The sequence below is a fragment of the Somniosus microcephalus genome, chromosome 34, assembly GCF_052327205.1.
Source record: "Somniosus microcephalus isolate GS21.2 chromosome 34, FLI_Smic_1.0, whole genome shotgun sequence".
Classification (NCBI taxonomy): domain Eukaryota; kingdom Metazoa; phylum Chordata; class Chondrichthyes; order Squaliformes; family Somniosidae; genus Somniosus; species Somniosus microcephalus.
Window position 1 is genome coordinate 5,394,328 of NC_141020.1, and position 22,748 is coordinate 5,417,075.

Below are 22,748 nucleotides of genomic sequence, written 5' to 3' on the forward strand. Positions count from 1 at the left end.
GATCTCTTCTCTTAGGCAGTCCCTCGGAACCGAGGATGACTTGCTTCCACATTAAAAATGAGTTCTCAGGTGACTGATGAGTCCAATGCAGGACCTACAGTCTCTGTCACAGGTGGGGCAGACAGTGGTTGAACGGGTGGGTGGCTGGGGTGCTTGGGTTGACGTGCGCTCCTTGCGCTGCCTGCGCTTGGCTTCCACTTGCTCCTGGCGAAGAGACTTGAGGTGTTCGGCGCCTTCCCGGATGCTTCTCCTCCACTTTGTGTGGTCTTGGGCCAGGGATTCCCAGGTGTCGATGGGGATGTTGCACTTTTTCAAGGAGGCTCTGAGGGTGTTCTTGAAGCGTTTCCTCTGCTCACCTGGGGCTCTCTTGCCGTGCCGGAGCTCCGAGTAAAGCGCTTGTTTTGGGAGCCTCGTATCGGGCATGCGGACAATGTGACCCGTCCATCGGAGCTGATTGAGCGTGGTCAATGCTTCGATGCTGGGGATGTTAGATGCAGCTGCACTGAGGGAGCTTTAACCTGCATCTGACCTGGGATTGGGAAGGAGAGAGGGTTGGGGGGGACTTTACTCCAGCTAACTTGGTACTGGTACGATAGCAAAATACTGCAGATGCTGGAAATCCGAAATAACAGAAAATGCTGGAAAAACTCCGCAGGCCAGGCAACATCCATGGAGAGAAAATAGAGTCAACGTTTTGGGTGAAAACCCTTTGACAAAGGGTTTCGACCTGAAACGTTGACTCTATTTTCTCTCCACGGATGTTGCCTGGCCTGCTGAGTTTTTCCAGCATTTTCTGTTGTTAACTTGGTACTGGATCTGACCCAGAAGTGTTTGGTCCTAAAGTGGAAAACGTGTGCTCCCAGAGTTAGTGAGTGAAGCAGAGGTCGCATCAATATTTAAAACAGGTTGTTGAAGGAAAAGAGAATAAAGGGATATGAGAACAGGGCCAAACACGGCTCGTGTGCTGGAGAAACACCAGCGCAGACTGGTTGGGCCGAATGGCTGTATCTGTGCTGTAATTCATTTCTATGTATAAAGAGAAGGGACAAACAGAATTCACTGTCAATTGCACTGAATTCATAATCTGCCTCAGTGAGGTTACAGAAATGGCTGATGTGGAAATAGAAATTTGAATGTTTCAATAGAGTGTTGCCTTCTGAGGTCAGGATTTAGGACAGGCTGGGGGAAGCCATCCCCCCCACCCCCCCCCCCCCGTTATTTGGAGCGGAATCTCAGATGAGTTCTCCATCATTGTCTCTCCAGTCTCACTCCCAGTAACAAGCGGGCGATCTCTCCCCTGTGGCGGGGCAAAGTGCGGAGACTTCAGTGTTCACAGTTGCCCCATCACATAGTGCGAGCTGGTACCGAGCAGTGCGGTGGTTCTGGTGCAAGGACGAGGTGGAGGTCACGAGTTCAAAGCCCACGAGGGAGGGCAAGTTGTGAAATTGAACTCAATAAAATCTGGTGATTTGCGGGCTGGCAGCAGAATAAATAATCACAAGAAGTTGTTGGAAAACCAACTGGTCCACGAAAGTCCTCCAGGGTAGGGAACGTGTCATCCCTACCCTGTCTGGCCTATACGTGACTTCAGTTGCACACTGATGGCTGATTCCTAATGCCGTTCACTTGTTAATAAGATGGGTGAAAGTGGCACAATAGCATTTTTTAAATTATTCGTTCATGGGCTGTGGGTGTCGCTGGCAAGGCCGGCATTTATTTCCATCCCTAGTTGCCCTTGAGAAGGTGGTGGTGAGCTGCCTTCTTGAACCGCTGCAGTCCGTGTGGTGAAGGTGCTCCCACAGTGCTGTTAGGGAGGGAGTTCCAGGATTTTGACTCGGCGACGATGAAGGAACGGCCGATATATTTCCAAGTCAGGATGGTGTGTGACTTGGAGGGAAACTTGGAGGTGGTGGTGTTCCCGTGCGCCTGCTGCCCTTGTCCTTTAGGCGGTGGAGGTCACGGGTTTGGGAGGTGCTGTCGAAGAAGCCTTGGCGAGTTGCTGCAGTGCATCTTGTAGACGGTACACACCTGCAGCCACGGTGCGCCGGCGGTGGAGGGAGTGAATGTTTAAGTGGTGGATGGGGTGCCAATCAAGCGGGCTGCTTTGTCCTGTCGAGCTTCTTGATTTTCTCAGGACCACTAGGAATGGGGTAATAAGTTTACCTCTGCCAGTGTGGCCTACACCCAGAGAATAAATAATTCTCCCCTCCTGCACCCGCCACCCCTTCCCCCCCCCCCCCCCCCCCCGCCCTGCCAGCCACCGGCCCCTCACATTGCAAAGCACAAAAAATTGATGTGGAACCAAATTAAATGAGGTTTGCTCCTCATGTGAACAGAAAGCAGAATATTTTGATTTGATTAATCCTCTGATCCACACTCTCGCTGTCTCCACTAAATTGCCTGGGTTGAACTAGCTGAGAATCCCTGTGACTGATTTACTACAGACCCAGTTGCACTCTCCCTGTCCCGTGACCTAGACATAAATCCCACAAAACAATTTTCCTCATAATTTAATTGTCAGACGCTTGATTGGTATTTACTACCTGGCAGCCTCTGATACGACTCCCAACCATTTCAGGGCTTGGAATTACCGTAAAACTCGAAGGCATTTCATTTGAAAAATAAAATAAATCAGTCCGGAAAATGTAATTAGTTTTGGGAGAACTGGGCTGTCGTTCCTCTGAAGGACTGCAGATTCCACAGCACACAGGGAGGCTGTTCAGCCCATCGTTCCTGTGCCGGCCCTCTGCTTCAGCTATCCACCAGTGTCCCTGCTCTCGCCCTGCAGCCCTGTTTCTTTCTCTTCTGCCAATGTTAAGGCTTGGCGATTATAGAATCTCAGCACAGAAGGAGGCCATTTGGCCCATCGAGCCTGTGCCAGCTCTTTGAATGAGCTCTCCAGTTAGCCCCACAAATTTTTCCTTTGCAAGTATTTATCCAATTTCCCTTTTGAAAGTTACTATTGAATCTGCTCCCACCGCCCTTTCAGGCAGCGCGTTCCAGATCACCACAACTCGCTGCGTAAAAACAAATTCTCCTCGTCTCCCCTCTGGTTCTTTTGCCAATTACCTTAAATCTGTGTCCTCTGGTTACCGACCCTCCTGCCAGTGGAAATAACTTCTTCCTATATGCTCCATCAAAGCCTTTAATAATTTTGAACATCTCTATTAAATCTCTCCTTAAACTTCTCTGCTCTAAGGAGAACAACCCCAGCTTTTCCAGTCTCTCCACATAACTGAAGTCCCTCATCCCTGGAACCATTCCAGTAAATCTCCTCCGCACCCTCTCCAAGACCTTGACATCCTTGCTAAAGTGTGGTGCCCAGAATTGGACATGATATTCCACCTGAGGCAGGACTGGGGAAGGGTTCGTTATCCTTCAAACACTTGAGACTGTGTCTGCCTCTGCCAGGTAGTTAGTAACAAACGGGTTTGGAGATGAATAGGGAGTTCTTCCGATGTCCTGTCCAACATTCTTCCTGCCCCCACCCCCCCCCTAACCAACGCTACCAAAAAGAAAAAGCATTTTAACAATCCATTAGTATCAATGCTGTTTGTGGATCTTGCTGTGAGTAAAATGGTTGCCCTTTGTCTAAAGAACAGCCATTGTACTTTGAAAGCAATTGATTGTGTGTGATATGCTTTGAGGGCTGTGCTGAGGTGTTATATAAATGTACCATTTTACCCTCTCTAGTTTCATCAAAGATTATTTCCGCAGTAGAGCTGGATCACCGGCCTGTCCATTACTGTCTTTTCTTTGTCTCTAAAATAAAGAAACCCATAAATAAAACAGCCCTGTTATGTGAGCAAAAGAAATAAAAGCCTATTTGTGAAGCATTACTGGGTCAAGGGATGCCTTGAAATGATGAACATTGCTGGATGAAAGCCCAGGGGAACATCGATTCTTCGCAGCAGTATATTTTCCTGATGTACAGTCAGTATTAAACCCGACTGTAGCAGTGTGTTAATGATTGATTTTGCCCCGAATGCATTGCTTCCATTAGATATAAACTGAGATCATTACCGTTCCTATTTGAATATGAAAGTCCGGCCTTCAAAGCTGGAGTGAGGTGGGTGGGAGCAGGGGAGAGAATAATTTAAGTGCAAAAGACAAGGCTGAAGCATTTGCAACTATCTTCAGCCAGAAGTGCCGAGTGGATGATCCATCTCGGCCTCCTCCTGAGGTCCCCAGCATCACAGATGCCAGTCTTCAGCCCATTCAATTCACTCCACGTGATGTCAAGAACGGCTGAAGACACTGGATACTGCAAAGGCTATGGGCCCTGACAACATTCCGGCAATTGTACTGAAGACTTGTGCTCCAGAACTAGCTGCGCCCCTAGCCAAGCTGTTCCAGTACAGCTACAACACTGGCATCTACCCGGCAATGTGGAAAATTGCCCAAGTATGTCCAGTCTACATAAAGCAGGACAAATCCGACCCGGCCAATTACCGTCCCATCAGTCTACTCTCAATCATCAGCAAAGTGATGGAAGGTGTCGTCGACAGTGCTATCAAGCGGCACTTACTCAGCAATAACCTGCTAACTGACGCCCAGTTTGGGTTCCGCCAGGGCCACTCAGCTCCTGACCTCATTACAGCCTTGGTCCAAACAGGGACAAAAGAGCTGAACTCAAGAGGTGAGGTGAGAGTGACTGCCCTTGACATCAAGGCAACATTTGATCGAGTGTGGCATCAAGGAGCCCTAGCAAAACTGAAGTCAATGGGAATCAAGGGGAAAACTCTCCATTGGTTGGAATCATACCTAGCACAAAGGAAGTTGGCTGTGGTTGTTGGAGGTCATTCATCGCAATCACATGACATCACCACAGGAGTTCCTCAGGGCAGTGTCCTAGGCCCAACCATCTTCAGCTGTTTCATCAATGACCTTCCCTCCATCATAAGGTCAGAAGTGGGGATGTTCGCTGATGATTGCACACTGTTCAGCACCATTCGAGACTCGTCAGATACTGACGCAGTCCGTGTCCATATGCAGCAAGACCTGGACAACATTCAGACTTGGGCTGACAAGTGGCAAGTAACATTCGCACCACACAAGTGCCAGGCAATGACAATCTCCAACAAGCGAGACTCTAACCATCTCCCCTTGACATTTAATGGCATTACCATCGCTGAATCCCCCACTATCAACATCCTGGGGTTTCCATTGATCAGAAACTGAACTGGACCAGCCATATAAATACTGTGGCTACAAGAGCAGGCCAGAGGCTGGGAATTCTGCGGCAAGTGTCTCACCTCCTGACTCCCCAAAGCCTTTCCACCATCTACAAGGCACAAGTCAGGAGTGTGATGGAATACTCTCCACTTGCCTGGATGAGTGCAGCTCCAACAACACTCAAGAAGCTCGACACCATTCAGGATAAAGCAGCCCGCTTGATTGGCACTCCATCCACCACCTTCAACATTCACTCTCTCCACCGCTGGCGCACTGTGGCTGCAGTGTGTACCATCTACAAGATGCACTGCAGCAACTCGCCAAAGCTCCTTCAACAGCACCTTCCAAACCCGCGACCTCTACCACTTAGAAGGACAAGGGCAGCAGACGCATGGGAACATCACCACCTACAAGTTCCCCTCCAAGCCACACACCAGCCTGACTTGGACCTGTATCGCCGTTCCTTCACTGTCGCTGGGCCAAAATCCTGGAACTCCCTTCCTAACAGCATTGTGGGTGTACCTACACCATATGGACTGCAGCGGTTCAAGAAGGCGGCTCACCACCATCTTCTCAAGGGCAATTAGGGATGGGCACTAAATGCAGGCCTAGCCAGCGACGCCCACATCCCATCAATGAATTTTTAAAAAATCAGTTTTTTCAAAGATTTGCTCCTCAAGGATTTTTTTCCTCAATCAGACTAATTTCACAGAGCAGTCTAGGAACAGGAGGCCATTCAGCCCCTCGAGTCTGTCCTGCCATTCATTTAGATCATGGCTGATCTGTATCGTACCTCCATTTACCCGCCTTGGTTCCGTAACCCTTAATACCCTTGCCTGATAAAACTCTCTCGATCTCAGTTTTGGAATTGTCAATTCCCCCCCACCAGCTTTTTTAGTGGGGAGAGAGATCCCGATTTCCACTTCTTCTCTCTCTCTTAGGCAGCCCCTTGGAACCGAGGATGACTTGCTTCCACATTTAAAATGAGTTCTCAGGTGACTGATGAGTCCAATGCGGGACCTACAGTCTCTGTCACAGGTGGGGCAGACGGTGGTTGAAGGGGCGGGTGGGTGGGGTGCATGGGTCGATGTTCCCCTGGGCTTTCATCCAGCAATGTTCATCAATTCAAGGCATCCCTTGACCCCAGTAATGCTTCACAAATAGACTTTTATTTCTTTTGCTCATATAACAGGGCTGTTTTATTTATGGGTTTCTTTATTTTAGAGACAAAGAAAAGACAGTAATGGACAGGCCGGTGATCCAGCTCTACTGCGGAAATAATCTTTGATGAAACTAGAGAGGGTAAAATGGTACATTTATATAACACCTCAGCACAGCCCTCCTTCCGCTGTTTGCGCTTGGCTTCCGCTTGCTCCCGGCGAAGAGACTCGAGGGCCTAGATTTTCAGTGTGCCATGAGGCGGGCTTTTAGGCGTGCGGGGGGCAAAAATCCCGAATTTGGGGGTCCCGACACCATCCCGCCCAAAACCCGCCTCCACGTAAGTTTCAGAGGAGGCAGGTACCCGCCCCGCACTGGGACCCGCCACCCGAGGCGGGAAGGGATTAGTGCCAATTAACTGCCTGTTAATAGGTAGTTAACAGGCAGTTTTTAGCCTAATCCCTATTTTGAGGGGTGTCGTGTGGGATTCCCGACGGCTCCAAACCACGCCAGGTTAGAGCAGGCGGGCCATCGGGTTGAAGGACTTGGAGGGGTCGCGATGTCGGTGTTCAGGTGAGTGATGGATGCATGAGTGCAAAGGTAGATGTGTTTGGTGTGTCTAAAGTGTGTAAAGAAGTTTAAATTACCTGTACTTACCTTAACAGCCTTTCTTCCTCTAGGCGTCAGGAGTCCATCACTCAGCCGGCGCTGAAAGCAGAATGGCTGCGATCTGTCAAAAGTGACAGCCTTCAGCTTTCAGTGCCAGCAAGATTTCTAACTGAGTCTGCGCTGCGTAGAAGGACTCAGGTTAGAAGTCAGACTGTCAGTGTTTGACAGCTTCAAACAGCTGTGAAACACTGATATTTCACCTGTCAAAAACTCTTGACAGATGAAATTTCAGTCTGTGATGTCACCTGTTGCCGGGTGGCAGTTAATTGGCCTGCTGAGCCCGCTGGGCGGGTTCAACAAGGTCAATCAAGGGAAAATTGCGTGGATTGGCCGGACGTCGATGGAGGCGGGACTAAAACCCGAAAGTTGTAGTCCCGCCTCCTTCCCGACTGCTGAATGAAAATCCAGCCCGAGGTGTTTGGCGCCTTCCCGGATGCTTCTCCTCCACTTTGTGCGGTCTTGGGCCAGGGATTCCCAGGTGTCGGTGGGGATGTTGCACTTTTCCAAGCAGGCTTTGAGGAGGCTAGTTGGATCAGATTGCAGGGAACGTTCGTGGCTCAGGACATGTATTTACAAGCTCGTGCTGGTTGAGTGCTCTGCTCTGTGTGGTACTGAATCTGATCCCAACACACGCACCTTCCAGCAGGGACGCTTGGGTAGCGATCAGGCATGGGTGCACCTGCTCCAGCTGAGATCTGGTAACCCAGCACAGAGTGACGATCGGGCTGGAGATCTGCCTGCTCTGTATTGTTCAGTGGGCAGTGACCCATCAGGAAAATGAAAGAAAGAAAGGACTTGCATTTCTACAGCACCTTTCACAACCTCAGGACGTCCCAAAGCGCTTTACAGCCAATGAAGGACTTTTTGAAGTGTGGTCGTCGTCGTACGTGTCTTCACACTGTTCCCTTTGGGGAACTGTATGAAGTGGTGGAAGGATTTCTGGCCGCGATTAACGCTCCTTCCGTGACCGTAACCATCTTCGTACCAGCCATTAGGGTGGTTAGTCCTATGGCGGGAGGGTTTTACGGGCTCCCACAACCCATACGAGGGGGGGGGGCCACCCACACCCACGGACGCAAGTATCCCGCTGGATGTCAACCCAGAATTTAGAGCCGGAGCTCCGACTCCACTTGCCGGGACTGTCTGGAGCGGGGTTCGAAACCCTACGCCTTCTGGCCCAGCGGCGGGGATGCTACCGCTACGCCAAAGGCCCACTCCTGAAGTGTGGTCACTGTTATAATGTAGGAAACACGGCAGGCAATTTGCGCACAGCAAGCTCCCACAAGCAGCAACGTGACAATGACCAGATCAACTGTTTTAGTGATGTTGATTGAGGGATAAACATTGGCCCAGGACACCGGTGAGAACTCCCCTGCTCTTCTTCGAACTAGTGCCATGGGATCTTTTATGTTCAACCAAGAGAGCAGACGGGGCCTCGGTTTAACGTCTCATCTGAAAGACGGCACCTCCGACAGTGCGGTACTCCCTCAGTACTGCACTGGAGTGTCGGCCTAGATTTTTGTGCTCAAGTCTCTGGAGATGCAGACACTTGATAACAAAGTACATTTAACCCCCACGCTAACCTTTTTATTTTCCTTTCACCAATCTGCTCACTGACCTGTGCCAAGCGCCTGTTCGCGTAACACGTGTGGGACGATTAACCTCTGTACTGAGAACTTCTCTCGCTGCCTTTGTTGATTCAGATTCTCAAGCGAGGTTGCCACGTGAACGACCGGGATGGGCTGACGGACATGACCTTACTGCACTACGCATGCAAGGCAGGAGCGCACGGGGTCGGTATGTGGTGAAAGTGTGCAGATTACTGAGAGAGGCAGAGTGGCTTCGAGTCAGAAACATAGAAACATAGAAGATAGGAGCAGGAGTAGGCCATTCGGCCCCTCGAGCCTGCTCCGCCATTTAATGAGATCATGGCTGAACATCCAAATTCAGTACCCTGTCCCTGCCTTCTCCCCATATCCCTTGATCCCTTTAGCCTCAAGAAATATATCTAACTCCTTCTTGAATATATTTAATGAATTGGCCTCAACTGCCTTCTGTGGTAGAGAATTCCACAGGTTCACCACTTTCTGGGTGAAGAAATTCCTCCTCATCTCTGTCCTAAATGGCTTACCCCTTATCCTTAGACTGTGACCCCTGGTTCTGGACTCCCCCGCCATCGGGAACATCCTTCCTGCATCTAGTCTGTCTAGTCCTGTTAGAATTTTATAAGTTTCAATGAGATCCCCTCTCATTCTTCTAAACTCTAGCGAATATAAGCCTAATCGACCCAATCTCTCCTCATATGTCACTCCTGCCATCCCAGGTATCAGCCTGGTGAATCTTCGCTGCACTCTCTCCATGGCAAGAACATCCTTCCTCAGAGCTCTGGGAACGGACACAAGAGGGAAATGGGAGCGTGTTCCAGTTCCTAACTCTGACATCTCCTGCCTGGATGAGAACAAAACTCACCCCCCCCCGCCTCCCCCACCCCCAATAAAGAGTGAGGGTGGATTGGGTGTAGACTACAGGGGTAATTCTGTGAAATCGTGCTCCCTGCATGCACCCCCTCTCTGAGTGCATACTGGGAATTTTTAATGCATGTCCCTGTGATTTTCCCTGGAGGGTCCCAGCCCAAGTGACTGAATGTCCTAGGAGGCGAGGCTCTGCACCGCGAATGTGATTTCAGGAAATTATCCCTTACGTGAATGCTAATGAAGGAAATCTCAGTGTAGCTATGGCACAACTTTTTAAAAAAGTGTTTGTTGCTGCACTGGGAGAGTTTCTATAGGAGCAGCCCTACTATTTTGATGGGTGTATTTTCAAATGATTGATTTTGTTCCCCCACCTCAGTTAAGTGACGCAGTGACTGCTGTTTCTCCCTGTAAACATGAGCTCATCTAAAACTCTGCTGCCCTGTGTCCTAACTCGCACCGAGTCCCGTTCACCCATCACCCCTATGCTCGCTGACCTACATTTAAAATTTTCATCCTCGTGTTCAAATCCCTCCGTGGCCTCGCCCCCTCCCCTATCTCTGTAACCTCCTCCAGCCCTTACACCACCCCCCCCCCTCCCCGAGATCTCTGAGCTCCTCCAATTCTGGCCATCCCCGATTCCCATCGCTCCACCATTGGCGGCCGTGCCTTCAGCTGCCTGGGCCCTGAGCTCTGGAATTCCCTCCCTAAACCTCTCCGCCCCTCTGTCCTCTTTAAAAGATGCTCCTTAAAACCTATCTCTCTGACCCAGCTTTTGGTCCCCTGTCCTAATATCTCCTTATGTGGCTCGGGGTCAAATTTTGTTTGATAATCGCTCCTATGAGGAGCCTTGGGACGTTTTACTACGTTAAAGGCGCTGTATAAATACAGGTTGTTGTTGTTAAGACTTGTCTTTGTGCCTGGTTCAGGGGACCCTGTAGCAGCAGTGCACCTGTGCAACCAGCTGATTTCTCTGGGGGCTGATGTTGGAATTCGCAGTCGCTGGACCAACATGAACGCCCTTCACTACGCCGCTTACTTCGACGTTCCGGAAATAACCCGGATCCTCCTGAAGGCTCACAAACCAAAAGGTAGGCCGGGCGCGGGCGAACTGCCAACGGGAGAGGGTGGCCTGGGATCCCCCTCCCACCCACACACACACACACGCTTCAGCACCCTGGGACACCCTGCTTCCGCGGCCTGTGACTGTCCCACTGTTAACTGGTGGGAATCCAGGCTGAGAAGCCGCAGCTCTTCATCAGCCTGATGCAGGGGCCTCGTGTTCATAGAATCAGAGGATCCTACAGCACAGAAGGAGGCCATTCGGCCCATCGTACCTGTGCCTGTGCCGGCTCTTTGAAAGAGCGGTCGTGCTCAGTCTCACACCTCCCCGCTTTGTGTCCATAACCGTAACCTTGTGAGCTCCTCATCCTCAAGAACCCGTCCAACTCCCTTTGAAAATTAGTGATGGACTCAGCTTCCAGCACCTTCTCAGGCCGAGCGTCCCAGATCCCGAGTGAAAAATATTACCGTCCGTATTACTGAAAAAAATCACAGTGCAGGAATCCCGCCCCAACTGCGGTTTTGCCATACGCGGATTTCACATATACACGGTTGCCACTCTGCGACAATTTTCGCCAACCGCGGCCGTGAAATTCGCGTATCCGCGGTTTTTAATTTAGGAATAAGGTAAATAAGATGATTTTTATGCTTTTTATATTTTTTATTGTGTTTATACACATTTATACTGAATTTGCCAACCGCGGTTTTACTAACCACGGGGGTTTTCAGGGACGTATCCCCCGCGGTTGGGGAGCAATCCCTGTAACTAACTTCAGTAAAATTAGAATCTGCTTTTTGCCTTTTTCGATGAGGTTATTTTGTGAATGTTTGCGACAGTATGGGTGCAGATGCTTTATGCGCATGTATACATGCTCACACTCACGCATTCACACTCACACTCATACACACACTCACACTCATGCACACTCAGATTCAGACACACACATACACACTCTCTCTCTTGGTTTTTGTGTGAGTTTTTATGTGGGGTACAATCTTCATTTGCTGATTCTCTCCACCCTGTTTGGTGGGTTGAGATGTAAATGGTGCCCTGAAAGCAGCAGCTTCCAATCTCCCAGGTCACCCGCGCTTGCAAAAACATCTGTTTTCTTGACTTGGGGCTATTTCCTGACGCATTCGTTGCGTTGTGTGTTTGCAGTGCTGAACTCCACCTGCAATGACTTCAACCACGGGACTGCCCTGCACATAGCTGCATCTAACCTGTGCCTGGGAGCCGTCAAGTGTCTGCTTGAGCATGGAGCGAATCCGGCAGTCCGGGTAAGTAAAGAGTGGATTAGTTTTTCTCCCCGCCTCTCCCCTCCTGAAGGCGCTGACTCACTCCGAATGCGCACCGCAGGTGGCTGCCATCTTGCACCTCACCAATTGGCCCTTCTTCAAGTGTGAGCCTAGACAGTGAACATAGGAACAGGAGGAGGCCATGCAGCCCCTCAAGCCTGCTCCGCCACTCAGTGAGATCATGGCTGATCTGTAACCTAACTCCATCTACCCGCCTTTGCCCCACATCCCTTAATACCTTTGGTTAACAGAAATCTATCAATCTCAGATTTAAAATTAACAGTTGACCCAGCATCAATTGCCATTTGCGGAAGAATGTTGCAAACTGCGTGTAGAAATGTCTCCTAATTTCTCTCCTGAAAGGTCTGGCTCTAATTTTTAGACTATGCCCCCTAGTCCTAGAATCACCAACCAGCGGAAATAGTTTCTCTCTATCTACCCTATCTGTTCCCCTTAATATCTTGAATTCTTTGATCAGATCACCCCTTGACCTTCTAAATTCTATGGAATACAAATCTCTCCTCGTAACTTAAACCTCGGAATCCAGGTATTATTCTGGTGAACCTACGCTGCACTCGACCCAAGGCCAATATATCCTCCCTAAGGTGCGGTGCCCAGAACTGCTCACAGTGCTCCAGGTGTGGTCTAACCAGGGTTTTGTACAGCTGCAGCATAACTTCTACCCCCTTGTATTCTAGTCCTCCAGATATAAAGGCCAGCATCCCATTAGCCTTCTTGATCATTTTCTGTACCTGTTCATGACTTTTTAGTAACCTGTGTACCTGAACCCTCCAGTCTCTTTGGACCTCCACTGGTTTTGGCTTTTCACCATTTAGAAAGTACCCTGTGTTGGCGGGTTGTGGGAGTCACATCCTACCACCTGACATCCATCTGCTTTTCCAGCACAGCGTCCCTGGACTGTGACAAGGAGCGGGAATCCCGGCTGATTTTCCTTCCCCCACCCTGGAAATTCTGAATCCAGTTGCAACACCCTCACCATTTCCCCTTGACCAAAAGTGCTTTTATTTTGGGTTTTGTTGGGATATTGTCGCGGGCTCCCTACATCCAGGAGTAAATTTGCCGGATTTGCTAAGGTTGGTAAGAGTGAAGATCCCACAAGCTCACAGCGAACCCAGCAAGTCTACTCTGGGATTGCTGCCAGCACCATGAGACTCACCCATTGAGAGCCAGGAGCCCCAGAACCTGATCGAACCCAATGTAAAGGCAGCTTGAGATCAGCCAGGGATTGAACAGAGATATGTTCGGCCTTTGATAGCTCAGTATCGCGCTTTGTAATGAGCCCATGAATGTAACTTCTGCAGTCCTGACCTCAGTTATCTCACAGCGGTAATAACTTTTTAAAAAATGTTTTGAATTCCCGGTCCTTTCCCACTCAACAGAACCGGAAAGGGCAAGTTCCTGCGGACGTTGTCCCGGACCCGATGGACATGAGCCTGGACAAAGCCGAGGCTGCCATGGTTGCCAAGGAACTGAAGCAGCTGCTGCTGGATGCCGTGCCTCTGAGCTGCAACCTTCCCAAGGTCACCTTGCCAAACTATGACAACATCCCCGGCAACCTGATGCTGACGTCACTGGGCCTCAAACTCGGGGACAGAGTCCTTGTGGATGCAGAGAAGGTAAGGAGATGTTGCAGAGGGCAAATGCTCATTGTGACACCGGCTGTACGGCACCTGCCTTCCATATTGAGGTGTCCTGAGAACCAGTACTGGATATTGCCAACATTTGCCTCTCACCTTGAGAAGCCTAGGTGAAGAGCTAAGGCCCACAGTGCAAACCAAGTTTAGGGAGCTCGTAAAATGAATGCGATGAGTTTACTGAGAGAGGTAAGGAGTTCCACAGTTTTGAAATGCCAGAAAAGAATGAGTTAGGGTGGGAGGTTTCAAGGAAGGAGATCAGGACATCCCAGGAATGGGAAGAGGGAATAAAAAATTGACACAATAAGCGTATCATTTAATGGGAGGAAACTTGCACCACGGAAAGTGCGAAGCATTTTGTTTTACGTCCGAATCCAGGCCAGCCCCTAAAAGGAAATGAAAGTTTTAATATTTTTGTACCTCCTGATTAGCTGGTTAAATAAAGGGAAGAAAGACTTACATTTACACAGCACCGACCCACCTCTCCATGAACCTCCCACACACAAATGGTGTAGTTCATTTTTGTGGGCAGAATAAAGACAACAGCCATTTTGCGCACAGCAAGATCCCACAAGACAACTGCGCAGTTAATCTGTGCTTCTGATCAAGGGAGGAATGTTGGCCAAGTGTTCGCCAGGCTAGGCCTCAGTTTAACACCACCTCCTAAGGACGGCATCTCCAAACAACGAAGCCTGGATTACGTGCTCAAATCCCGGAGTGGGGTTTGAACCCAGAACTTTCTTGCTCAAAGCAGAAAAGGGTGTTCCCAATTGAGCCAAGGTGACTCCCTTATGTATCCTGCGGAATGAAACTTTTAGCTTGCTTTTTCCGCTTGTTGCAGGCCGGAACACTTCGCTTCTGCGGAACCACCGAGTTTGCCAGCGGGCAGTGGGTTGGCGTCGAGCTGGATGAGCCCGAAGGGAAGAACGATGGAAGCGTCGGAGGGATAAGCTATTTTATTTGCCCTCCGAAACATGGTAAGGGGAACTCGTCCGGTGAGATCGCAACCCCCCCACCTCTGGAGCACTCGGTCGAATCTCATAGGAACAGGAAGAGGCCATTCAGCCCCTCGAGCCTGTTCCGCCAGACAATTAGATCATGGCTGATCTGTACCCCTTGTTTTGGATTCCCCCACCAGAGGCAGTATCAGCCCTATCGAATCCTTTTATCAATTAGATCACCCCCCAATCTTCTTAACCAATCACCCCCTGTTGCTCGCTGACCTACATTGGCTCCCAGTCCGGCAACACCTCGATTTTAAAATCCTCATCCTTATGTTCAAATCCCTCCACGGCCTCACCCCTCCCTATCTCTGCGCACCTCCAATTCTGGCCTCTTGCGCATCCCCCGATTTCTGTCGCTCCACCATTGGCGGCCATGCCTTCAGCTGCCTGGGCCCCGAGCTCTGGAATTCCCTCCCTAAACCTCTCTGCCTCTCCTCCTTTAAGATGCTCCTTAAAACCGACCCACCTGTCTTAACATCTCCACATGTGGCTCGGTGTCAAATTTTGTCCGATAATCGCTCCTGTGAAGCACCTTGGGACGTTTTACTACATTAAAGGCACTATATAAATGCAAGCTGTTGTTGCTGTAAACTCGAGAATACAAACTAAGTCCTCATAATTTAGCTCTTCCGTTACTACCTGCAGGGGTCGTATGTAAAATGCCCCAGAGAATGTCTCAAGCCCTCCCAGATACACGTACAAAACTGTCCCTAATTCAGCACAAATTGGCACCAAATTGACCCAGAGGCCACAGAACTGGCTGGGATTGGGCAGTGAGAATTTCACATTAATGGTCAAGGCACATTGTTGAGGCAGATTAGAGGCACTTTACCCTGCATCTAACCAGTGTGGTACTGAATCTGGGAGTATTTAATTTTTCAGATCTTTCATTTAATGAATACAAGGAACAAATCATCCAAAAACACATATTTTCAAACTAGTTCAGAAGAAATTAGGTACCAAACATACTGTACCAGCTGGGGCACTCTGGCTGTGCTGTTCCCATCCCCATCCCCCCCACCCCCAACAAGCTGGACACCTTTTAGTGTCTCATCCAAGTAACCATTCTTATAGTCGACTATTCGACTGTGGCAGGGGGAGAGCAGGAATAAAAGCTGAGTTGCCACCTGTTTGCACACAGTAGGAGACACTGGATAGCGATCACCAGAGGGGAGCTTGGCTGAATGTTTTCTTTTACCACCCCCCTGCCCCCCACCACCACCCCCCCCCGGCCCCCCATCTCCTCTCTAGTTCAGGGCACTGGGTCTAATTGAGCCGCCCCACCCAGCTGAAATGAGCTAATGGCACCGATCAGAGATTAAGAACATAAGAAGTAGGAGCAGGAGCAGGCCATACAGCCCCTCGGGCCTGCTCCGCCATTCAATAGGATCATGGCTGATCCGAACCTAGACTCACGTCCACTTCCCTGCCCGCTCTCCATAACCCCTAATTCCCTTATCAGCTAGGAAACTGTCTATCTCTGTTTTAAATGTATTTAATGTCGCAGCTTCCACAGCTCTCTGAGGTAGCAAATTCCATAGATTTACTACACTCTGAGTGAAGAAGTTTCTCCTCATCTCAGTTTTGAAAGGGCAGATTGATTGGGAGAGCGTCTCCGGTCGATGTGATTTAATACCACACGAAGCGCTACATTTAGCCCTGAATGTATTGGTTTGTGTGTCTCTCGGAAGCCGCGTTATAATAATCACCGGATCAAGTAGTTGCTGTCTCTTGAGTTGGTTGTGCTTTGCTTATTTTCTCTAAATATCGTGTACATTTTCTTTGAACAGGTTATTTTTCTCCGGTGTCTAAAATCAGTAAAGTTCTTGATCAGACCCCTTCTTCTGTAACATCGACACCCAAAACTCCCAGGATGGACTTCTCACGGATGACTGGGAAGTCTAAGAAAGACAAAAAAGGTGCGTCTGTCTCTATTTGAATTTCCCGTTGTTGATGAATAAGTAAGTGTTTGCCACCCTTGATTCATATCTCCCAGAAACAGCTCAACACACTTCATGTGCAGTGACTGTTGTTATGTAGTCAATCGCTCCAGTCAATTTAAGCTCAGGAAGATTCCACAAACAGCAGTGAATGACCAGCTAGCCTTGTTTTCTTTTGTGGTGTGGGTCGAGGGATGACCCCGGGAGAACTCTGTTCTTTCAGTGGTGCCATGTTTCCCAGTAGGTGAGCCACACACCAGCAAATCAACACTGCAGTGGCGTTGCTCTAATGTTTAAGCACAGCTCCTTGCCAGGAGCAGTAGTGTTCACCCAGACCAAAGGAACAGGCAGACGGGGTGTCGGTTTAACATCTCATCCAAACGACGGCACCTCCGACAGTGCAGCGCTCCCTCAGCACTGCAGCGGCAGGCGCGCCAGCCTAGATTTTGTGCTCAAATTCTGGAGTGGGGCTTGAGCCCTCAACCTTCTCGACTCGGAGGCGAGACTGAGCCAAGCTGACACCAGCTGAGTGTGTTAAGTCAAAATTAGAGAATTAGGATGAAGTGACCCTGATTTTGGGCCAAAACTTGGCCAATGCAAAATCCCAGTGGCACCGCGCAAATCTTGGCCTTGGGGAGTTACAGCACTTTGCAGATCAAGTTGGGTTTAAAGATTTTGTGACCTTTGGTAGTGAAAGGCAGCGAGATTCTGCTGCAGGAACCAAACACACAGGAGTTACCTGAATTGAGATCATTTCAAATTTTCAGTTAAGCGCACATTGGAAAAAAATGCGAGCGATTAGACAGAGAATAACAGACACCCAGAGACAGTTCCAGGTGTTCAGATGCTTCATAAAGAGAGATATTTTCCTCTGCTCGCTAATGTTAGTGAAAAGATCATCTGAAGAATAAAGCCAGGAAAAGCTACAGAATAATGGAACTGTGTGAGTGATTATAAGGCACTGATTTTACCAAGTGTTCCGAGGGTATTGTATAAAGTTCCGGCACTTTACAAGTGTAGTAAGTGGATACGACAATGCTCCTTTAATACATGCCTAGGTTTAATTTCACTGATGGAGAACAGGTCAAAATGTTCGAGTCAATATTCTTTGTGTGCAATTGTTATGGCAGTCATGAATCTGTTAATTTTAATTAAGGGAATTTAAACCCCATCGTTAATTAAATTGTTAAATCCTAGCTAAGGTAGTGCATGCAGTAAAATTATTCATTGCCCCTCTCTGTAATTATTTTAGTCTCTCTACTGATTGTCAGTTATTCCGGCAACTCCATGATACAGGAAACTCTCCTTTAAACGGCACCTAAATATCCGGAATTCTCTATTAACCGGCAAAATTCTCACTCTGAAAACAACACCTCAATAACCGTCAATGTTGCCGAGTCCGAGTCTCCCACGGTGGCCGAGTTAGTCAGTGGGGGTAGTTCTCCAAACTGCCACTACTCGGCTTCTTGGTGCTGTCGGAAGTCCGAACACCTCAATAACAGGAGTCTGACTCTCCCACGCTGCCGGGAGTACCCAATTACTGTATACTGCACATTTCTTGATTTTTTAAAATGTTTGTTTGTTAAAAATAGCCTCGGTAGATAACCCTCTCCGTCATCCAGAATTTTTAAACAACCGGCACCATTCCGGTCCCATCTGTGCCGGATACCAGAGTTTCCTGTACCAGTTAGGTGCAAAGGCTGCCTGCGGCAGAGTCTCCTTCCTGGCTCAGCAAGCACCAGTACCCAATTGATGGTGTTTTCTTGGTGTTGGGGATCCCTGATTGACCCCAAAAGGTTTGCAATGAAGGAGCCACTCTGCGCGGTAACTGACCTCATGCAGCCGAGTGTCTGTATCAACAGTGACGTCGCCTCCAGTTTATACCTGCGTCTCTCCTCAGCCTTGAGAAGGAAGTCTCTGTCCGTGGGAAGCCTGGATCGAGAGGGCCTGAAGATCGAGATCGGAGACCAGGTGTTGGTGGCAGGACAGAAACCAGGAATAATTCGGTATTATGGTAAAACAGATTTTGCTCCAGGTGAGTGAAGCGATTAAGAGATGTGCAAAGTGGAGCTGCGGGCAGTTACTCTGATCTTACATTGTGGCGTCAGGATCACAGTTACAGTTACCAGCCACTAACCATCAGTCATGTGACTGTTGTGCCATGGGAGAAGTGGAATGTTGCTGGACCTCAAGGAAAGGGCTGTCTCATTTCCAGTGGGGCCGAATGGCCTGTTTCTGTGCCGTAAACACTATGTAAGACTATGTATGTAAGATTGATGGCACAGTCAAATTCCTTCATCCAAGTCATTGGTATAATGGTGAGACGCTGCGGCCCCAGGCGCCCACTACCGACCGAAGGCCAAAAGGGGTGGTTGGAGGATGTCTTGCTGCAGTTGCCAATGCCCACTCTGATCAAGCCTCTGGGGAGGTGTGCAAGGGCAGTCTGCTAACTCCAATTTAGTTTCTTGTTGCCTTTGCACAGCAACAACGGAAACAGAAGCATAGTGGTTATGTTACTGGGCTGGTAATCCTAGAGGCCTGGACTAATGATCCTTGTGAGACATGAGGTCAAATCCCACCATGGCAGCTGGGGAATTTAAATTCAGTTAATTAAATAAATCTGCAATAAAAAGCTAGTATCAGTAATGGTGAGCATGAAACTAATGGATTGTTGTAACAAACCCATCTGGTTCATTAATGTCCTTTAGGGAAGGAAATCTGCTGTCCTTACCCGGTCTGGCCGATATGTGAGTCCAGACCCGCAGCAACTGGCCAAGCCACTCGGTTTTATCAAACTGTTAGAAAACCTTCAGCACACGGACTGCAGCGATTCAAGAGGGCGGCTCACCACCACCTTCTCAGGGGCAGTTAGGAATGGGCAATAAATGCCGGCCTTTGCCAGCGACGCCCACATCCCGAGAATGAATAATGGAGGGAAAAAAAGACCCAGGTCAGGGAATTGGGTGCTTGGGGGCGGAGCCTGTGTGATCAGCTACATTCAGGTCTTCCTCACACCTGGTGTGATTTCAGATTTACATACCGGGGGAGTTAATAGAAATGCTACATTCAATGTTACAGGCCTGTCAGTGTAACCGGTAGCTCCAGACTCTTGTAGCACGCTGGAGCTCAACAGTATCGGGCCTTGACAGGAGGTGACTCATAGGGGACTTCATACAGGTCGTTCCAGTCTCCAAAGCACAGACAAGGGCAGTTAATTCTGGCAGTCATCCGTAACACCCGACGAAGGGATCGTAAGACCTGAAACATTAACCCTACATTCCTCTCTCCGTAGGCGTTCCCTGACCTACTGGGCGCTTCCAGCATTTCCCGATTTATTATTAGTTACCTCTGGTGTTTCAGCGATTGTTTGAACTGTGTTGGCTGCTGCGTGATTCTCAAATGGCTGTTTCTACAGAGTTTACCTGTTGTAAAGCAACGCTGCTTTCTATTTCTCTCTCAGGGTACTGGTACGGAATAGAGTTGGACAAGGCGACTGGGAAGCACGATGGCTCGGTGTTTGGTGTCCGCTATTACACCTGCTCTCCAAAGTACGGGGTGTTTGCCCCTCCCTCCAGAGTGCAGAGGTAACTTTCAGTAGCCAATCAGCTATTGTGTTCATTTCCGATTTCCAGCATCCGCAGTATTTTCCTATTGTATGAGCTATTGGGAGAAAAATTCGGTCGCGCCCCCTTTTGGGGTGCAAATTTCACTGGGGCGCTACCCGAAAAAGTTAGCGCCCCTGCGCCGTAAATTGAGTGGTAGCGCCCCAAGCAGGAGGCGGGGTGCTACTGGAAGCGCTCCCCCTCCGTCCTGAGGCGCTACCATTCAATATCGCGATGCTACGTGCAGCAGCGCCACGCACGTCGGCACGTAGCGCCGCGCCATTGCAGGCCTCCCTGCCCTATTGCACCGGGGCCCTGCTGGAGCCGGGTGCCGGAAAAACAGCCGGCACTCAAGAGGAGCACCGGGCACAGCGATCGCGGCTGGCACCCCGCAGGCGGACACGGAAGGGGGCAAGTGCTGGCAGGCGGCTCAAAATAAAAGGCCGCCCGGCACCTGCCCTTTAATTTGCGCCGCCGTGGCCGCAGAAATGTCCCCCGTATCCTGTCGGGCATAGCGTCCGGCAGTAGGTATGGGGACGTGACTGAAGTTTGCGGCCGGGGCGCTGCGCATGACGATGATGTCATCGCCGGAGACACAGCACCGCTGGGCTGAATTTCGCGGGAGGCGCTAGCGGCGCAGCGCCCAGGCGCTAACGGGAGGCGCAAAGCAACCCAATTTTTCCCCCATTGTGTTCATGTGTCCAGAGATTTAAAGGGCCCACACAACACAGTTCAGTTTAAAATGCTCCCAATTGCACGTATAGTTTGCGCATATGGCTCCTGTGCCTGTTATACTGTGGCTGAGTGGGTGGCATCCTCGCCTCTGAGTCAGAAGGTTGTGGGTTCAAGTCCCACTCTGGGGCGCCAGTTATAGACCAGAGTTGACAGTGTCTGTTGTGGATACATCTGAAAGAGCTAACAATAAAAACCTACTCGCCATGCTTAATTCCAACAGAAACATACTTAGTGACTCCTATTTTTGGAAACATATTACTATGTCGAAAGTTAGGAGGTCTTGTCACTACAGGCCTTTATCGGCCATTGCGAGGAGAGATTTCAAATCAACATTTTATTTTTCTCTTTTCCTTCCGTTCTAGGATCGCTGGCCCTAAAGCTCCTCCGAGTGACGGGACCGTCAGCAAAAAAATTCACCAAGTAACAAGTAAGTTTATATTACTTTAGTCACATGGTTTTTATTATTTGAATCACAGATCCCTACAGCACAGAGGGAGGCCATTTGGCCCATCATGCCTGTGCTGGAAGAACGATCCAATTAGTTCCACTCCCCCGCTGTTTCCCCACACCCGTTTAAATGTTAAAATCCCGTAGATTGTAGGAGGGAAGGAGTTCCGCAGTTCCAAGATCCTGGGGAAAGGCCAGGAGATGGCACGATGAGTCTTGATTTCAACGCAATGAGGACTCAGGGAGCTTGAGACTGCTCCTTAATCTGGGCCACGTTCTGGATCGTTTTGTGTTCTGGAGTCATGTCCACTGAGAGCTGGGTTGACCAGATCCCAACATTATATAAGGGTCCTTATAGCCAAAGAGAATGGGCCTTGATCACACGGGTATGGACTGGATTGAACCCAGGTCCCAGGAGCAACTGAGGAATGTGCTGACTACTCAGTCCTGGATTGGGGAGAAATTGCAACCTGTTACCACAAGTGTAGGGTGACTTGAATCAGTCATTCATGAAAGAAAGACTTATGAAATAATACTGAGTGGCCTACGGGTGGTGCTGTCCAGGGAGGGTATAAATACTCGGGCATGGGCCCAGCTTGTGCAGGACATTTTTAACAGGAACTAGTGAAGGACACAACTAGACCTCCAAGTTGTAAAACAGTTGATTAAAGCTTTGTTTAACGCTTAGACCAAGTGCCTAGTAGTTTTCTTACGTCACAGGGTGTTTGGAATAAGATTTGGATCTGTGCTGAAGTGCGTGTTGTAGCTCTGACTTGACCTCTGCCTCCACCTTTTGTTTCCATAGTGACTCAACCCAAGCGGAACTTAGCAGCCGTGAGGACTCCCAAAGACATCGCTTCAGAGAGTTCCATATCTAGGTAAAGCAATGTCCTGCATCGGTTATGTATCCTGTGTGCATTTTACAAATAAGAAGGGCTAGAATAGTGAAAGTTACCTCCTCTTCTCCACCTCCGGACTATATGCCACCTACCTCCCCTTCTGACTCCTGACTTTGCAGCCTATTATTTCAATGTTAGACAGGAACAGAGGACAACCTTGCCCACCTCGCTCAGCAGTAACTCTCTCCAACTCTCATTCCCCTTCCTCTGTCACTGCCTCCTGTGCACACCTCTCATCTCCTCCCATCTCACCCCTCCTTACCACCACCTCTCTCCCCATCGTGTCTGAATGTTTGGACACGTCAAATGACGAGCTAACTCTGCTCATCAGACATTGGGGTGACTGGATGCAAATGTAGGATTTCCTCCCCTTGCCGAGCCCAGGGTGGGGGTGGCGGGGAGGGGCGGAGTGATAGGGGGTGAGGCTAATGGTAGTTCCTTTATGGCTGACAGCAGCGAACTCAGCACAGAGGCTCAGTCTTGTCCTTAACCAATCCCCACTTAACACCAGGAGTCGCTGGATAACAATTAACAGTGGGAACCTGAGACTCATTTTTCCCCCAACAACAACAACTTGTATTTATATAGCGCCTTTAATGTAGTAAAACGTCCCAAGGCGCTTCACAGGAGTATTA

General features: G+C 49.4%; 1 protein-coding gene across 3 annotated transcripts in view; it reads left to right on the forward strand.

The window, feature by feature from the left end:
- The window catches only part of clip3 (CAP-GLY domain containing linker protein 3), a 77,383-nt gene that overhangs the window by 20,646 nt on the left and 33,989 nt on the right, over window positions 1–22,748 (forward strand). For all 3 annotated transcript variants that reach the window (XM_085973240.1, XM_085973242.1, XM_085973241.1), the window contains exons 4-13: window positions 8,706–8,799; window positions 10,403–10,564; window positions 11,695–11,813; window positions 13,232–13,468; window positions 14,328–14,463; window positions 16,281–16,409; window positions 18,331–18,465; window positions 19,891–20,014; window positions 21,130–21,194; window positions 22,020–22,092. In XM_085973240.1, coding sequence (XP_085829366.1) covers window positions 8,706–8,799; window positions 10,403–10,564; window positions 11,695–11,813; window positions 13,232–13,468; window positions 14,328–14,463; window positions 16,281–16,409; window positions 18,331–18,465; window positions 19,891–20,014; window positions 21,130–21,194; window positions 22,020–22,092 — 1,274 coding nt within the window. The remainder of the gene's footprint in view (window positions 1–8,705; window positions 8,800–10,402; window positions 10,565–11,694; window positions 11,814–13,231; window positions 13,469–14,327; window positions 14,464–16,280; window positions 16,410–18,330; window positions 18,466–19,890; window positions 20,015–21,129; window positions 21,195–22,019; window positions 22,093–22,748) is intronic.